Below are 18,800 nucleotides of genomic sequence, written 5' to 3' on the forward strand. Positions count from 1 at the left end.
GCCCTCAGCGTCTACCACACCTGAAGCCTGCCCTCGAAGGTGCCCCAGAGAGCACACTGGGGGCCTGCGACTGGAGCCCCTTTACCCACAGGGCTGCTGGACAGGAGCAGTGAAGCGCTCCGGTGCCGGCTCCCTTTCTTCTGAAAAAAGTGCTAAGGGGACCACTGCCTTCTTGGCACTCGGCACAACTCTGGGGCCAGCAGCATGGGCCTGGGCTGATTGCCACTTCCCGCCGGCTCCCCGGAGTAGGGCGCAGCCCCTACCTGCCTGTACCCCCCCTTAGCTTTAGCTTCCCCGGCTCCTAAAAAAAAAAAAAATTTAACTGCCCTTAGCTACAAACGATACCTAACGGTTCTGACTTAAGTACAAATTTGACTTAAAGTCAGATTTAGGAGCAGAACTTGTTGGTAATCTGCAGGCTGCCCGTACATCCACAAGTGTTAGGATCCAACACGTGTTTTGGGGGGACACAATTCAATCCATAACATTACATGATTTCAGTTCTTTTAAATTAAGATTGGTTTCATGATTCAGGACATAGTCTATCTTGGTCAATGTTCCATGTTCACTTGAAAAGAATAGCTGTTCTGCTTTTGTGGGGTATAGGTTTCTCTAAATGTCAGTCAGATCCAGTTTGTTCAGTTCTTCTATATCCTTGTTTTTCTGTTTGTTTTAGGAATTACAAAGGGCGGTATAGTGATATTCCCAATTCATTGTGGATTTTTCCGTTCTTCCATTTCTCCTTTTAATTTTATCAATTTTCCTTGATGTATTTTGAAGCTTTTTTGCTAGGTTGCATATGCCTTTAGGATTGTCATTTCCTTGTGGTTAATCGACACTTTCAATTATGTACCGTGTTACCTTCTAGGAGTTTTATGTAGCTTCCTTATTTATTCTTGGTGACTTGCTGCTCAAAAGTCTACTTGGATACAGATATAGCCACTCAAGCTTTCTTTTGAGTCATGCTTTCATGGAATATCTTTTTCCACTCTTTTACTTACATCAAAATTGGTTTCCAAGTAGAAAACGTATAGTTGGGTCTTGTTTGTTCCCTGTTTTTATTTTTTTACATTTTATAATTATTTTATCAATAATACTGAAATTTTCTTTTCACTGAAAGATACCATTAATATCTTACTAAGTGAAGTGTGTTTGAATATGCTTCATTACTTTTCAAAAGCTTCAAGAATCTATGACCCTAAAGCAATTCAGAGGTCCAACTCCAAGTTGTGTTTCTTACCATATTTGATGATACTAGTTGTCATAGCTGAAAGCTATGGCAAAATTACATAGTTCCAGATGAAAGAATTTCAAACTAATTTTTTTGTACTTAAATTATTCAAAGATTTTAGTTAAAACTCAGCTAATACCTTTTTAATGTCCCCGTTGTCTACCCATTATTTTTTCACACTAATTGGAATTTGTTGCATTTTTCCTCTTTTTTTTTTTTAATAAATTTTTTAGCACGGTGTTAGGTTTACAGAAAAATTGCAAAGAAAGTACAGAGAATTTCCATATACTCCCTGTCCCTCTGCTCAGTTACCCTGTAATTAACACCTTGCATTGGTGTGGTACATTTGTTATAGTTAATGAACTAATATTGATACATTCTTATTAATTAAAATCCATAGTTTATATTAAAGTTGATACTTTGTGTTATATTGTTCTGTGGGTTTTGACAAGTGAGTGATGTCCTATATCTACCACTGTAGTATCATACAGAATAGTTTTACTGTTCTAAAAACGGCCTGTGCTCCACCGATTCTTCCCTCTTCCTCTCCCCCTACCCAGGCCCTGGCAACCACTGATCTTTTACTGTTTCTGTAGTTCTGCCTTTTCCAGAACATCATTTAGTTGGAGTTACGCAGTATGTAGCCCTTTCAAACTGGCTTCTTACACATAGCAGTATACACTTTACGTTCCTCCATGTTTCTTTTTTTTTTTTAATACTGTTTTATTTTTGGTAAAAGTTAACACAGCAAATTAGATTCCCATTTATCAATTTCTATACGTATTGTTCAGTGACATTAGTTACATTTTTCACAATGTGTCAACATTCTCATTATTTCCATTCTGGTTATTCCATTTCCATCGATACAGCTTCCCTGTCCCCTTTACCTTCTCATGTTTGCATTAAGGGTAGATGTTGACCGTTTGGTATCACATAGATGATTTTCTAAAAGAGCTCAGTACTAACTGATGATATTGTTTGTTTTATGATCCAGTCTCTTATTTAGCTGAAAGGTGACCTTCAGGAGTGGTTTTAGTTCCAAACTTAAAGGGTATCTCAGTGGTTGCTCTAGCATCTACTGGTCCAGTAAATCTGGCCTTTTTAAAGAATTTGAATTTGTTCTATCTGTGTTCTTCTCTCATTCTATTCAGAGCCATCTGTTATTTCCCTGATCAGAATGGTCAGTAGTGGTAGCTGGGCAACATCTAGTTCTGGTCTCAGGATAGATGAGGATGCGGTTTGCGGGGCTGTTAACCCTATAGGGTAGTTTCTTCTTTGAGTCTTTGGTTTCCTTCTTTCTCTTTTGTTCCAGACCAGTAGAGACCCATAGTTGTATCTTAGATGTCTGATCGCAAGCTTTGAAGACTTCAAACGCTACTCACCAAACTAGGATGTAGAATATAAACTTTATGTTGTGCCAGTTGACTGAGCTGTCCTGAGACTATGGTCCTATGCCTTCAAACCCAGTAAACCAGTCCCACGAGGTGTTTGAATTATGTCCAGGAATCATCTGTAACTCTGCCCCTTTTGTGCTTTATTATGTATATGAATATATATATGTAGTACACACAAACGTGTGTATACATATGCCTGCAGATACACCCTTACATGTATACACATACTCACATATACCTTCCTGTATTCATATATGGAGGCCTAGTGACTCAGTGGTTAAGAACTTGGCTGCTAACCAAAACGGTGGCAGTTCGAATCCACCAGCTGCTTCTTGGAAACCCAATGGGGCAGTTTTACTCTGTCCTGTAGGCTCACTGTGAGTCAGAATTGACTCCATTTGACAACTAACAACATCAACAAGTGCACACATATGCATATATACCTACCTATGTAACCACACACATATTTTTTGGTTGTTATTGCAAAGTTGTATATGTTATAGCATTTACCAAAAATGTCTCTTATTCTTGTGTCCTTAGTGTCGTATTTTCCTTGATCAAGTTGTGCAGACTTCACCTGCATTCAGTATTGCATTGCCTGTCATCAAAAATAACAAGCGTCTGCTACTGGGTTTGGGTTACTATCTAGAAAGTGATTCCCCCTCCCTCCCACTTCCGTCCCTGGTGACCACCAAAGAATGTTGCTTTCTGTATGTATACCTATTCTTTTTATAAAAGTGAGACCATACACTCTGTCCTTCTGTGATTGACTTATTTCACTCAGCATAATGTCCTCCGTATTTATCCATGTTACGTTTCAAGAAATTATTATTATTTATAGCTCTGTAGTATTCCATTTTGTATATATACCACAATTTGTTTATCTAGTCCTCTGGTGTTGGGCACTAAGGTTGTTTCCATCTTTTTGCTGTTGTGAATAATGCTGCAATGAACATACTTGTGCATATGTCTATATGTGTCACTGCTGCCGGACCTCTAGGGTATATACCTAGGAGTGGGATTGCTGGATCATAAGTTATCTCTATTTCTAGCTTTTTGAGGAAGCACCATACCATTTTCCATAGCGGTTGTACCATTTTACAGTCCCACCATTTGTGTTTCTTTATAGCTTGATAGCTCATTTCTTTTTATCTCTGAATAATAGTCCACTATATTGATAACCCTGGTGGTGTAGTGTTTAAAAGCTACGGCTAGTAACCAAAAGGTTGGCCGTTCAAATCCACCAGGCACTCCTTGGAAATCCTGTGGGGCAGTTCTACTCTGTTCTGTAGGGCTGCTATGAGTCGGAATCGACTCGACAGCAGTGGGTTTGGTTTTTTGGTTTATATTGATATAGTAAAAGACATCTTGGTTGCTTCTAATTTTTGGCAACTATGAACAGAACTGCTATAAAATGTAGGTGTTTACATAGACATTAATTTTCAACTCATTTAGGTAAGTACCTAGGAGCATGATTGCTGAATTGTATAGTAAGATTGTTTAGCTTTGTTAAGGAATCTGCTGAACTGTCTCCCAGAGTGTCTGTACCATTTGCATTTCCAGCAGCAGCGAATGAGTCTTGTTGTTCCACATCCCTGACAGCACTTGGTGGTGGTGGTTTGGATTTTTGCCATTATTCTGTAGTTCCCATACACTCCCTCCCCCATTTGTATGTTTTTTCTCAGTATTAATATCTTGCATTAATGTGGTGCATTTGTTACAATTGGTGAACAAATATTGATTCATTATTATTAAATAAGCTCCATGGTTTATATTGGAGTTCACTCTTTGTGTTGTACAGGTCTATGGGTTTTGACAAATCCATGATATCATATATCCACCATTACAGTATCATACAGAATAGTTTCTGTGTCCCAAAAATCCTGTGTTCCACCTAATCATTCCTGTCCCCAGCCCCGGAACCCTGGCGTCCGTGGTCCTTTTACTGTCTCTATAGTTTTGGCTTTTCCAGATGTCATATAGTTGGAATCATACAATATGTCGCTTTCTCAGACTGGCTTCTTTCAATTAGCAATGTGCCTGTCTTTTTGTAGCTTGATAGCTCATCTTTTTTTTATCACTGAATAATATCCCATGTATGGGTATAGCACAGTTCATTTATCCATTCACCTGTTGAAGGACATCTTGGTTGCTTCCAGTTTTGAGCAGTCATAAACAAAGCTGCTATAAACATTCACGTGCAGGTTTTTGGGTGGACATGTATTCAACTAGGAGTGCGATTGTTGTATCATGTGATAACACTATGTCTAGCTTTGTAAAAACTGCCAAGTTGTCTTCCACAGTGTCTATAACGTTTTGTATTCCCAACAACAATAATAGGTGTGTATCTCTTAGCATGGCTAAAATCCAAAATACCGACAACACCAAGTGCTGACAAGGATGCGCAACAACAGGAGCTCTCATTTATTGCTGCGAGAATGCTAAATGGTGCAGACATTTTGGAAGACGAGGCCTGGTGGTGCAGTGGTTAAGTGTTTGACTGCTAACCACAAGGTTGGCAGTTCAAATCCACCAGCCACTCCTTGGAAACCCTATGGGGCAGCTCTAATCTGTCCTGTAGGGTCACGATGAGGCCGAATCAATGGCAATGGGTTAATAGGTATGTAGTGATACCTCAGTGTTGCTGTAATTTGCAGTTCCCTAGTGACTTACCATGTTGAGCGTCTCTTTATGTAATTATTTGCCATGTGTATATCTTCTTTGGTGAAGTGTCTGTTCAGATCTTTTGTCCATTTTTCAATTGTGTTTTTCTTATTCTGGAGTTTTGAGAGTACTTTGTGTATTTTGGATACAAATCCTTTCTCAGACATGTGTTTTAGAAATATTTTCCCCCAATCTGCTGCTTATCATTTCATTCTCTTAACAGTATCTTTCACAGGGCAGGAGTTTTTAATTTTAATGAAATCAGTCTTATCATTTTTTCTTTCACGGATCATGCTTTTAGTATTTTATTTAAAAATTAACTGGCAAACCCCAGAATCACTTAGATTTTGTTCTGTGTTATTTTCTAGGAGTTTTATTGTTTTGCATTTTACATTTAAGCCTATGATCCATTTTGAGTTAATTTTAAAGGAAAGGTGTAAGGTCAGTATCTAGATTAATTTTTTTGCATGTGGATGTCCACTTCCAGGACCTTTTGTTGAAAAACTACCCTGTTTCTTTTGAATTGCTTTTGCTCCTTTGTCAAAGATCAGTTGGCTCTATTTGTGTGAGTCTATTTCTGGGCTCTCTGTTCTGATCCATTGATATATTTGTCTATTCCTTTGCCAAAAATTCAACATCTTTGTTAATGTAGCTTTACAGTAAGTTGCGAAGCACATGCCTAGTACTGGCAAGACTCAAGGAGACCCATATGCAGATTTCTGGTACTTTTTTTTTCTGTATAGCTCCCTTCACTCTAGAACTCTGCCCTGCAAACCTTCAGTCACCCAACCTTCCTAAGCTCTGATCTTGGTCTTCTCAGTTTAGCAAGACCTCCAGGCTATGTGTTCTTCCTCTAAACCTGCAGTCAGGAAAGTGCCTCCAGTTAGAAAGTGGGTCAGTCATCGGGATCACACTTTTCTCAGAGATCACAGTCCTGTATTACTGTTGTCCAGTATCTGAGAGCATTCTTTTCATTTATTGTTCAGTTTTCTAATTGTTTATGATTAGCAACTGGAAGCTATATTATATATTAATATCTGGTACTCTTAATTTTCCTCATTCTTGTGTGTTTATTTTTCTATGAGGAATATCAGAATAAGCTTATCTAGCTAAAAAAAAAAAACCCATTTGGGCTTAATGTTACCATTTTGAACATGTTGGATAATGTGGAGAGAACTTTACAATATCAAATCTTGATAGCCAAGTACAGCAGCATATGCCTTTCTAATTTACACTTTTATCCTGTTAAGCTTGTAATTATTCGTATTTTGAGTCTGCCCAAAAATAGATGTTTACAGTTTTCAAACATCTTTTCTATGTGCATGGCTGTGATTTCTCTTTTTTGATCTATTAACATGATGATTAATGTTTATGAATTTTCTAATATGGAATCCACTTACACATTCTTTGATCAGTAAACATTGTTACTTTAAATATACTACTAGATTTTATATGCTGATATTTCAGTTTAGAGTTTTGGATTTTTTATCACTTTTGACTGTTCCAAAATTCAGATTCCTAGCCCTCATTTGGGATCCTTAAATATAATATAGGCTTTGAAAGTTGTTGAAAAAGGAAGAATTCTCAGAGTACATGAGGTAAATGAATGCATCATTGTTGTACTTCGTTACTTTTAACAATATAACACTTATTTAAATGTCTTAACATTTGTATTTTTGTTTCCAAATAAGAGAATCATTTTGTATGAATCATCTTGCTTGTAACCAAGGAACTTGCTTGTAACCAAGGAACTTGCTTGTATGGCAAGGAGAAATAGGGCTTTTTAAAAGTATGTCTCCTTAATAAAGTGTACTTAAGTGTTAGAAAATATAGGTTGAACCACTTCTTATCAATATGTTGGAGCCCTGGTGGCTCGGTGGTTAAGAGCCTGGCTGCTAACTAAAAGTCAGCAGTTTGAACCCCCAGCCACTCTGCAGGAGAAAGACGTGGCAGTCTGCTTCCATAAAGATACACAGCCAGGGAAGCCCTGCGGGGCAGTCCTACTCTGTCTCATAGGGTCACTATGAGTTGGAATTGACTTGATGGCAATGGGTTTGGGTTTTTGGTTTTATGTCAGTATGGGGGCAGTGGTAGTTCAGTGGTAGAATTCTCGCCTTTCATGCAAGTGTCCTGGGTTTGATTCCCAGCCAGTGTACTTCAAGTGCAGCCACCACCCATCTGTGAGTGGAGGCTTGCATGTTGTTATGATGCTGAACAGATTTCAGCAGAGCTTCCAGACAAAGACTAGGAAGAAAGACTTGGCATTCTACTTTTGAAAAATCAGCCAGTGAAAACTCTATGGATCACAACAGCCTGTTCCACATAGGGCCACTGTGAGTCAGGGGCCAACTTGCTGGCAGCTAATGACATCTTAGTATAGACCTGTATGAGTTCTCAGTGATTCAGTTACATGCTTTCTTTCTTCACAGGTCCACTTTAACTTACAATTTACAAAGCCAAATACATCTGTGGGCGATGTTCAGTCTGGAGGAGCTATGAATATGCCTAGCTCATCTGATAAGGAAAAGTAAGTACTTCCTGAAGATTGTCCTTTTAAATATTTTGAGGCATGTAGATAGAAATATTTTAAATTCTTTGTAGTCAGCTGCTTTTCTGGTTGTTGTTACATTGTATGAATATGTTTGCTCTGGGAACTCTCCATTTTTCTGTTTTATTGCTTCCAATGTTAAGTAATCTATGAAAATAACTAGTTAAACCAGTTAGAATTATATGGTAATTATGAGCAAGAGCTTATGTCTTGTGTGTAGGATAAATAAGCTGTAATGCCTGCTAGTGACTTGCATATTTTTTAGGTCTTAAGCAGGTTTTGCATAGTGAAGTTCGTGGCCAAGTCAAACATGTCATACATGTAAACTTGTCTGAGTAGTCAGTCATCTTCATGCTTTTAATATTGTTTTCTTATGCTTTCTTACTTAAATTCAACAGCTTTGGCTTTAAGGCCTGTCTGCTGGCGCTCATTAGCATGCCCTATTAGCATCCCAGTACATTGCAAACTAATAACATAGCTCAAAGAGAATCATTAGGCTAGCTCTTTGACCTTCAGTCATTGGATCTTCTGACATTGGTTCCAAGACAAGTGTTAAATAGTATTTGTGAGCCTCCGTTTTGTAAACTGTCGGAATTCTTCAGAGTCCTGAAATGTATGTATTTATCTTTAATCGCACACTTACTGAAGAGGCAGAAGACCTGGAATTCATTAGTGGTAGAAAACTGTGAAACGTTTACATATTCAGTTCCATCATACAAATCAAAAGCAATTTTACTAGAAGATACAATGATCATATTTGCAATATAAAAATCAAACATATGTCCATAAAACTTTGATGGTTCAGCTATTTTTTATTTATGTATTTTTTTCTGTTTAGGACTAGTAACTAGCAAAAAGTGGCAATAGATATCAGAGGTTAAAGAGAAAAATAAAGTTAAAATTGAAAAAGACCCCTACTCACCAACTTAAATTTTTTCTGAAAATTGTGAAAAGGCCATTGAGTTTGAATGGTGTAATGTTATTTTGCAAGAGCCTTTCACTTATTATAAGGATACTGTCAGATTTAGAGAGAAGGAAGTAGTAGAAAGGGGGAAAAATACAAACTATAAAAACAAATGACCATTATTTTTCTAAAATCCAAACAGTTGTGTTCATCTGACCAGAACTCATTATTACATAATATATGTTAGTATTTTTTGACACCTTTGAAGCACTATAAAGTTTTGAGAACATTTTGTCAATAAAAAAAGAAATCTTAATTATTTTAAATACAGGATGAGATAGAAATTACCAAATGATTAAATGATTTTTAAGGCATGTGCATTTGTATTTTTCTTCTATCAGGTATCACTTAGGCTGTTTCAGATTTTACAGCTGTAGAATTTTCTTTTCCCCCACCAGTTCTTATCCCAGCTCTTAGAATTTTTAGTTTGATTTATAATAATTTACCCTTTACTGGAAAAAAGAGTACTTCGTTTATGGATAAATTATTTGCAGAAGAAACCATGAAGAATGTGATTTATTTAGAAGTTACACTATTAAGTATACCTTAGTTTTATCTTCTATACTAAATAAACCTTCAAGATTAACTATTAGAGAGAAAATAATATTTGTTAAAACATGTAAATACTTACTGTTTTCTTTTTAAGTGGTGAAAACTTGGGGCTGGAATCCAAATATCTGAAGAAAAGGGAAGATAGCATTCCTTTACGTGGGCTCAGCCAGAATCTGTTTAATAATCCAGGTGAGGTGTTTCTGAAATGGATTTTCTACACTTTGGTTTTATTGAAAATGTATATAAAGATGTAAGTGAATACATCTTTTCTTTTTGTCACTTACAGACCATCAGAAAGATGGCGCTTTAGGCACGTTACAGACGTCTTCAAAACCTGCAGTGCTCCCTCCTGCGTCTTCAGCGTATTTCCCTGGACAGTTACCAAACAGTTAATTCTAGTGTCGTCTTTTACTTTTTATCAAAGTGTTAGAAACTCAGGTGGTTTAAAGTATGTTAACAGCATAAATCAAATCCTTATCAAACAAGCGAGTTTCCAGTTGTGCTACTAAGTATCAAAGTTTTGGTCCCTTATTAAGTGTTGCTGTCCTTTATGTTAAGACATTTTAGAGGAACAAGTTTGTACTTGAGGACTGGTGAGATTCTGAGCAAAGGACACTTTTTAGTTTGTGAACATGGTGCTATTTTATAGAATAGTGGTTAAATGAATTTTATTAATCCTTGGAACTTCAATTCTAAGGAAAGAGTTGATCTTTATAAGGGACATTCTAATCATATTGGATATCTGGGTAAACTGAAAACTGCTCAGAATGTAATAGTATGAAACCAAAGAATGCTATTTTATCATTTTATTTTCATTGGTAAAATAAAATTTTTGCTACCTGAGAATTATGAGGGAAAATGATTATCTTCTAAGAGATCTATATTATTGATGGCATTGACATTAAAGGGAAAAGTCCTCAAAGTACCTTCAATGAATGAAATGAATCAAACCTCATAGTGAGGAAATGCTCTCCTTAAAACCAGTAAATTTGGTATTGAGTCTATTAAATAATTTTAGATACTTATTATAAAAATAACTGGACAACAGTGTATTGACATGACCAGATTTGATGTAAAGTGCTTTAGTCATTTGAGCTGAAAAGTTTGTAAGATTTTAATACTTCTTCAAAGTCTATGCTTAACCAATTTTTCTCTTTACTTTGGAGTTTTATTAGTTTCCCATGCAGTTAAATACCAGTGGAATTTTGTTTTAAAATTGGTACTAAAGTCTTTTCCAGAGTATCATGAATATTTTTTTGTAACATTAGAACTTAAGATTCATTTTAATGTTTGCTGAATAAAGTAGGCAAATGAGTACCTGTTAGAAGTTGCAGCTTTCTTCCCTTTATCTGAAGTAATTTTTAAAAATTGTTCCTTAGGTAATTAGAAAAAAATTTACCCCCAATCATAGGGACCCACTTTGGTTTTTGTGGTGACAACCCCCCAGTACAGAATAACATTCTCTTAAGAATCTTCAAAATGAATTTTTGTTTGCAAAGAGTTTCTAATACTTATGATATTTTAAGAATTATTTTCAGGTACTTTATTACATAGATGAGAAGAGGCATTTTAAAATATAAATGACATGCCAACATTATAGGGCTCCATAGTAAGACAAGGAATTTTTGCTAAATTTTTTTTACAAAGCTGTTATTTTGAGTCTTCTGAAACTTTGGAACACAGCTGGCAATTTCAAGCAGCCTTAAACAAATCTAAAAAAAAATCAGTAATTACAGGCAGTGACTTTTTATATACTGTTTTTTCCTTGTTTAGATATACTATATTAGTAAGAATACTGGGTTATAGTAACTTGAAAACACTGATAATCTAGAAAGAAGCCTCTTGGTAATACTACTCTGTTTTGTTGTAAATTACTATACATAAACATTGTGACAGGGTTTGGATGGGAAATAGGACATACAGGTAGCTCTTCTTTCTTCTTTAAGTATCATTTTCTGTATTCACATGTGAAAAATCAGAAAAATTTCCAAGGTAGAATAGAAGATCATTTCGGTATTGACTAGCTAAAGATTTTTTGTATTGAATGTATATATACAGACTTCTGTGTGCTAATTTCTTTGCTCTACCTCTTAAAAACTTTTAAGTTGAAACTGTTTTGCAGTGTAAAATTGTACAGGTGTTAATAATCAAAATGTTGCATTTAGTGTATTTCTGAAAACTGTGTGAACTTTGTTAATAAAGTATTAAAATTATTTTGGGAGTATGACATGTAAAAAGTATATAAAAACAGAAATAGAATTGATCTACAACATCTATGCTTAGAAAATTAAGTTCTTCGAGTTAAGTACAAAGTTTTCATTTCCTCTTGTCTTCCTATAAGAATATAGTGAGGGAAAAGAAAATGGATTCAAAGGGACAAGGCGTAAAGTTTTGTTACTGTAAAATGGGTTAACAAATAAAGCCAAAACCGGCCTTGTAGGGAATCATTGATCAAGACTTAAAAAAAAAAAAAAATTTTTCTTACTTTTTATTAAGAGGGTATTTACATTCTTTTAAGACCTGATTTAACCGCTGTGAATGTTCCAGGTTTAAAAAGCATTAAGCAATAACCACACATAAGATGAAAACATTGTAAACTATACAATACTTTATGTACAATTTTTACAAAGTAACACTTCTTTAAATAATATAACTGGACACAAAAATATACACTTTTAGAGAAATTCACATCAGTAATTGTATAAAGCTCTCTTCTAGGGTCCTGAAAATTTAGGACAAACATTAGCTCTGTAAATAAAGTGTTACTGTGACAGTCCTGAAAGGCCACTATATATATTTATCTACATATAGATATCACATTGACATTTTCAAGGCTACCAGCTTTACTATATAATTTTTAGATTATGTATTCAAGTGTTGAGGTTCTTATGATTATGCAAACATTAAAAGAATAGTGGTATAAGAAGTAGCTGGGGAACAAATTTGAGCCAGCAGTTAGATTTACAGGCTCTAAACATCCCAATTTAAATTCTAAATGTCTGATATTTTTTTCTAACTTCAAAAACAGTAGTGAATGTTTAAAATAAAATTACTGCAAACAAGCAGGAAACATGATTCAGATTTAGTACAATTTTAAGTTTTTTTCTTTTTAAATGCAAACAATTCCTTACCATTTCTTTAGTGCATCTGCATTAAGGCTTTGAATTATTTGACCCAAGATTTTACAATATTAAAATCTGACTCAAGATTTTACAATGTTAAAACAAATAGGTCCACATCGATACTACCTACTCTGTCTCATTGAGACTCAGCAGAGAGTTAAAGCTCAACACCTTAAGGACATGGAAGCAGAGACATGTGCTAATAGCTAAGGAGTTACATATATAGTTTTTTAATTAAAAGATGTATAATAAAACAACTTAGTGGCAAGAAATTGGTGCTAATAAACAAAACAAAAAGTTTCTTTTTAAAAGAAATTGTAACATCTTTGGAAAACTGTCCTGTTCTTTCTTTAGTTCCCACGAAGTTCATGCAGATACATCTCTGAAGACAATCTTAAAGTACACTGTGGATGGAATGGTGTGTACATCCAGAGCTACAGGTGGAAACTAAGACCTGGGCGCTGATAGAAAAATCCTCCTGATTTCTGTCATCACACATTTGTGTCCTGGAGTAAAGGTTCTTTGGCCTCTCCTGGGGCTTGTGTACTATGAGGATGACTGTGACCACCACAGTGCTTTTTCCAACTGCTGGATCTTAAGCTTAAGTTGGTATGTTCCGGAATAAACAAGGCAACCAGCAGAGCCAGCAGTACCGAACAGGCTCCAAAGAGGAAGGGGGGCCCTGGGATGATGGAATTCTGGAGAAGAAAAAAGTGGTTAGCATGTTTGCACAGGTATCTCTGTTCATAAGAAACTGCTTATCTATGAGAAATAACTGATTGCTATGTGTTAAAGGCTATGGTTCCTGTCTCTCATTAAAGCCATAGTTAAAACGTTACCAAATCAGGGGCAAAGGGACACTATCATACTCTGAATATAAATGTTCTGGGGATAACAAATGACCCAAGAAGCAAGGCCAAAAGATTAAAAAAAAAAAAAAAAAAGCCTACGCAGAAATACCATATTGCCACTTTCAGCACCAAATCTCAACACCGATGTTCTATGATCCTCTAAGTAATTTGTTAGTTTAAAAGGAAAAAATATAGAGAAATGGCTCAAAAGTAAAGATCAAGTAGCATACAATATTAACTCCAGAACTGCAGAATCAAGTAGTGTTTTTGTTTCAAAAAGGCAATTACTGAAAGTGAGGAAAACACAAGAATCAAAGCAGATATTTGTTTTAGCCCAAAATTACCTTCATTCTTAGCAAAAACTTGCAGTGCTGATTTTATTTGTATATAGCACACAAACACTCCTTTTTACTTAGAAGTTGTAGACAGCTGAAAGATTAGTGTGGAACTCTGCTAAGCAGGGAACCTGATGAGATTTTGTATTGGCTAAAATGATTAATGTCTGCCATTAAAATTTTCAGTTGTAAGGAGGGAGGTGTGGCAAACAAGTGAACAAAGATGTTTACTGCCACATAACTAACTTTTCATATACGGAACTGTGATACTACGAAATTCTCAGAAAAAAAGTAGTAGTATAAAGAAATGGTTGGACATATGCTATTAGCTGTAGTTTGACAAAGTCGACATTTAAATAATATTTAATTTCCAAGGGCAAAAAAAGTATGCATAGCCAATTTCACAAAGAGCACGTCTACAACAGAACACAGTTCCTTAGGCTCTGGTTTTTAAATGTTTCATTTAAACTAAAATACTAAGAATCTCACATAGAAACTTTAGTAGCAAAAGGCATTTATATCTTTCAGTCCAGACAAATGAACTATACCATGTCTATCATGTGAATTAAGAATTACCTGTTCAAAGTGGTGCTGAGGGCTTGTGTTTGTTCCTATGTCGGTTCCTGTCATTGGCAGTTCCTTGAGTTCCACATGGAATATGTAGAATATGAATCCATAAAGGGCTGGTCCCAGACCATTGCACAGTCCTCGAATTCCTGTTATCATTCCTTGAACGACACCTAAATGGTTTAGAAAAAATCATTTAGTGCACGGTTAATTTTTTCCCTACTCTAGCACCGGTACAAATGTGATTATCACTTAATCTAAATCCAAGGCTTTTATCAGACACAAGCAGTCCACTCCAACACTATTAATATATATAAAGTTGCTTAGAAGTCATCGGTTCTACAAAGTGGTAAGCTATGTGATGCAAGTGTGAGCTCAGAGGTATTCAGATATAGGTCTAACACAGAAATGAGGCGGCAAAGAGGCACTTTATTTCCTTAGATTACACTCAAAAAATCTCTGGGCTAAAACTCAATCATGAGCTCACAGCACAGCTGTTAAAAACTCTCTCCAAGCAGCTAGCTAAGGTAATACAGACTCCTTTCATAGAATGTGATTTCTGTTTACCTCTAGGATCTTCTATCAAATTTAAAATGCAACTTGCTTTGGCCACAGGCCTTTCCTTCCTCATTTAGCAACCAAGTGGCCACTGCCACTCTTTTGTAACACCCTCTTTTTTTTTTTTCCTTACAACTAGATAAAAACATACCCTTTTCAAAAAACGATTCTTCATCTGTTAGCATTTCATGAATTAAATGTTCCCCCCACAAAGGCATAAGACAGAGTTTGCTATGTTATGTTTTTCTGTAACAGAAACCATGATCTTAATAAAAGGGCTACAACTCTATCTCAAGGTGTCTAGCACACAACAGATGTTTAATCAATATTTAGTGAACATACGTGGCCAATCTTCATCACTACATTTTTCCAGCAAATAGGGCCATATATTCAAAGTGATAGACAAGGGAATATCCACCTCATGAGAAGACTAGAATCTGCTTTTCCTCCTTATAATGAAAGCAATTTTAAAATTCTCTACCCTGAACATAGGCTTATGTTTCAGTACTTAAAACACAGAGAAGAAGAGCTGACACCAATTCCACTCCAACTATTCCAGAACATAGAAGAGGAAGGAATACCCCCCTAATTCATTCTATGAAGCCAGCATAACCCTGATACCAAAACAGGCAAAGACACCACTAAAAAAGACAATTATAGACCCTCATGAATATGGATGCAAAAATTCTTAACAAAATTTAACAGCATATAAAAAAAAATAGTACATCATGATCAAGTGGAATTAATACCAGGGATGCAAAGGCAGTTCAACGTTAGAAAATCAGTCATTTACCAAAAAAATCACATGACCATCTCAATCAATGCAGAAAAGGCATTTGACACAATCCAACACCCTTTCCTGATAAAAAATTTCAGCAAAATAGGAATAGAAGGGAAATTCCTCAACATAATTAAGGGCATATATGCAAAACCAACAGCCAACATTGTTCTCAATGGAGAAAGTTTGAGAGCATTCCCCTTGAGAACTGTAACAAGACAAGGATACCCATTATCACCACTCTTATTCAATACTGTACTGAAAGTTCTAGCCAGAGGAATCAGGCAAGAAAGGGAAATAAAGGAAACACACATTGGAAAGGAAGAAGCAAACTACTCTTATTTGCACATGACATGATCCTACACATAGAAAATTCCAGAGACTCCACAAGAAAGTTACTGGAACTAATAGAAGAATCCAGCAAAGTGGCTGAGTACAAGATCAACACAAAAATCAGTCGGGTTCCTCTATAATAACGAGGAGGATTCTAAAAAGGAAATCAAGAAAATATCATTTACAAGAGCCCCCAAAAGGATAAAATACCTAGAAATAAACCTAGCCAGTGACGTAAAATACTTACACAAAGAAAACTAAAAGATTACTGCGAGAAATCAAGAGACCCACAGAAATGGAAAAACATTCTACGCTCATAAATTGGACGATGTAACATTGTAAAAATGTCAACACTACACAAAGTGATCTATAGATTATAATACAATACCAATTCAAATCCCAACAACATTCTTCAATGAAATGGAAAAACTAATCTCCAACTTTATATGGGAAGGAAAGAGGCCTCAAATAGCTAAAGCAATACTGAAGGACAACAAAGTCGGGGGCTTCAGACTTCCTGATCTCACAGGTTACTACACAGTAATCAAAACAACCCGGCACTGGTGCAATGACAGACGCATAAACCAACGGAATAGAGTTAAGAACCCAGAAGTAAATCTATCCTATACAGGCAGCTGACCTTCGGCTGAAGACCATTCAGTGGGGAAGAAACAGTCTCTTTAACAAATGGCGCTGGCAAAACTGGATATCCGCTTGCAGAAAAATGAAACAGGTTCCATACCTCACACAATGCACCAAAGTTAACTCAAAATGGATCAAAGACCTAAATGTCAAAGCTACAACTATACTGTTCCTGTTAGGTAATACAGGAACAAAACTAGGGGACCCAATTTAAGGCATCAATGCACCATCAAACACTACTGAAAATGCATGAACAACAGAAGATAAAATAGATAACTGGGTCCTCCTAAAAATTAAATACTTAGTAAAAGACTTTCCTGAATGAGTAAAAAGAGAACCTATAGCCTGGGAAAAAAATCATAGGCAACAACATAGCTGACAAGCGTCTAATCTCTAAAATATATAGAAAACTTCAACAATTCAACAACAAAAAGACAAACAACCCAATCAAACAATGGACAAAGGACATGAACAGACACTTCACCAAAGATGACATTCAGGCAGCCAACAAACACATGAAAAGATGATTGTGAATATTAGCCATTAGAGAGATGCAACTCAAAACTACAGTGAGATACCATCTCACCCCTGCAAAATGGCAATGATCAAAAAAACAGAAAACAACAAATGCTGGTGAGGTTGTGGGTAGACTGGAACTCTTATACACTGCTGGTGGAGTGTAAAAGGTACAACTACTGTGGAAAATGGTATGGCACTTCCTCAAAAAGCCAGAAACAGAAAGAGCTTATGATCCAGCAGCCCCACTCTTAGGTATATAGACAGTGACATGAACAGACACATGAACATCCGTGTTCACTGCAGCACTATTCGCAAAGGCAAAAAGAAACAACCTAAGTGCCCATCAACAGATGAGTGGATAAACAAATTGTGGTACACACAATGGAATAACTACACAACTATGAAGAATAATGAGGAGTCTGTGAAACACAGCATGGCTACATCTGGAGGACATTATGCTGAGTGAAACAAGTCAGCCACGAAAGTCAGGAACAGATTATACCTAGAAAGCAAACTTCTTTGATGGTTACAGGGATGGGAGGGAGAAGGAGAGGGTATCACTTTCTAGGTAGTAGACACTTGTTACTTTTGCTGATGGGAAAGGCAATCCCAAATATGGGTGCAGTGAGTACAATCTGACCAAGGTAAACAAAGACACTAAAAAGTACACGAGAAAAATGGAACAATTTTGGTAAATGCTGTAACATATATAATTCTACAACAATAGTAAAAACAAAAAAAAAAATGTGTGTGGTTACATAGGTAGATATGGATGCATATATGTGTACAGGAAAGCACATGCGAAAAGTACAGGTGTATCTGTAGACGTATGTATGTACGTGTTTATGTGTACTGTATATATAGCCACATATATAACCAACCACGTGGGGGCACAGTTACGGAGGCTTCCTAGATATAGCCAGACAATGTGAGGGATTGGTTTACTGGGTTAGGACGCTTGGGACTAGAGCCTTATGGGACAACTTAACGTAGTTCATGAAGATACGGTTCCACACCTTAGTTTGGTGGGTACTGTCTGGTCTTAAAAGCTTGTGAACTCCACATACGAGCAGCTGATATTTGACAAAGGCTCAGAGTCAGTTAATTGGGGAAAAGATAGTCTTTTTAACAAATGGTGCTGGCATAACTGGATATCCATTTGCAAAAAAATGAAACAGGACCCATACCTCACACCAAGCACAAAAACTAACTCCAAGTGGATCAAAGACCGAAACATAAAGACTAAAACGATAAAGATCATGAAAGAAAAAATAGGGACAACCTTAGGAGCCCTAATACAAGGCATGAACAGAATACAAAACATTACCAAAAATGATGAAGAGAAACCAGATAACTGGGAGCTCCTAAAAATCAAACACCTATGCTCATCTAAAGACTTCACCAAAAGAGTAAAAAGACCACCTACAGACTGGGAAAGAATTTTCAGCTATGACATCCCCGACCAGCACCTGATCTCTAAAATCTATATGATTCTGTCAAAATCAACCACAAAAAGACAAACAACCCAATCAAGAAGTGGGCAAAGGATATGAACACACACTTCACTAAAGAAGATATTCAGGCAGCTAACAGATACATGAGAAAATGCTCTCGATCATTAGCCATAAGAGAAATGCAAATTAAAACCACGATGAGATTCCATCTCATTCCAACAAGGCTGGCATTAATCCAAAAAACATAAAATAATAAATGTTGGAGAGGCTGCGGAGAGATTGGAACTC

The 18,800-nt window shown here is 36.2% G+C and overlaps 2 protein-coding genes and 1 non-coding gene across 4 annotated transcripts in view; 2 read left to right on the top strand and 1 right to left on the bottom strand.

The window, feature by feature from the left end:
* SASS6 (SAS-6 centriolar assembly protein) overlaps positions 1–11,845 on the top strand; it is a 41,063-nt gene extending 29,218 nt beyond the window's left edge. Inside the window, exons 15-17 of one of the 2 annotated variants that reach the window (XM_049880256.1) lie at positions 7,719–7,816; positions 9,448–9,542; positions 9,640–11,845. In XM_049880256.1, the coding sequence (XP_049736213.1) occupies positions 7,719–7,816; positions 9,448–9,542; positions 9,640–9,746 (300 nt within the window). In that variant the 3' untranslated portion in view covers positions 9,747–11,845. Of the gene's footprint in view, positions 1–4,965; positions 5,027–7,718; positions 7,817–9,447; positions 9,543–9,639 lie in introns of those variants that run through there. The other variant, XM_049880257.1, reaches the window with a different exon arrangement.
* On the top strand, positions 7,374–7,444 carry TRNAE-UUC (transfer RNA glutamic acid (anticodon UUC)). Its single transcript has one exon. It is a non-coding gene; the product is annotated as a tRNA-Glu (tRNA).
* Positions 11,846–11,853: 8 nt separating the features above from the next.
* MFSD14A (major facilitator superfamily domain containing 14A) overlaps positions 11,854–18,800 on the bottom strand; it is a 52,892-nt gene continuing 45,945 nt past the window's right edge. The window contains exons 11-12 of the mRNA XM_049880258.1: positions 14,238–14,401; positions 11,854–13,173 (exon numbers count right to left, since the gene is read on the bottom strand). Coding sequence (XP_049736215.1) covers positions 12,967–13,173; positions 14,238–14,401 — 371 coding nt within the window. The 3' untranslated portion in view covers positions 11,854–12,966. The remainder of the gene's footprint in view (positions 13,174–14,237; positions 14,402–18,800) is intronic.

Source organism: Elephas maximus, chromosome 3, assembly GCF_024166365.1.
Source record: "Elephas maximus indicus isolate mEleMax1 chromosome 3, mEleMax1 primary haplotype, whole genome shotgun sequence".
NCBI classification, from domain to species: domain Eukaryota; kingdom Metazoa; phylum Chordata; class Mammalia; order Proboscidea; family Elephantidae; genus Elephas; species Elephas maximus.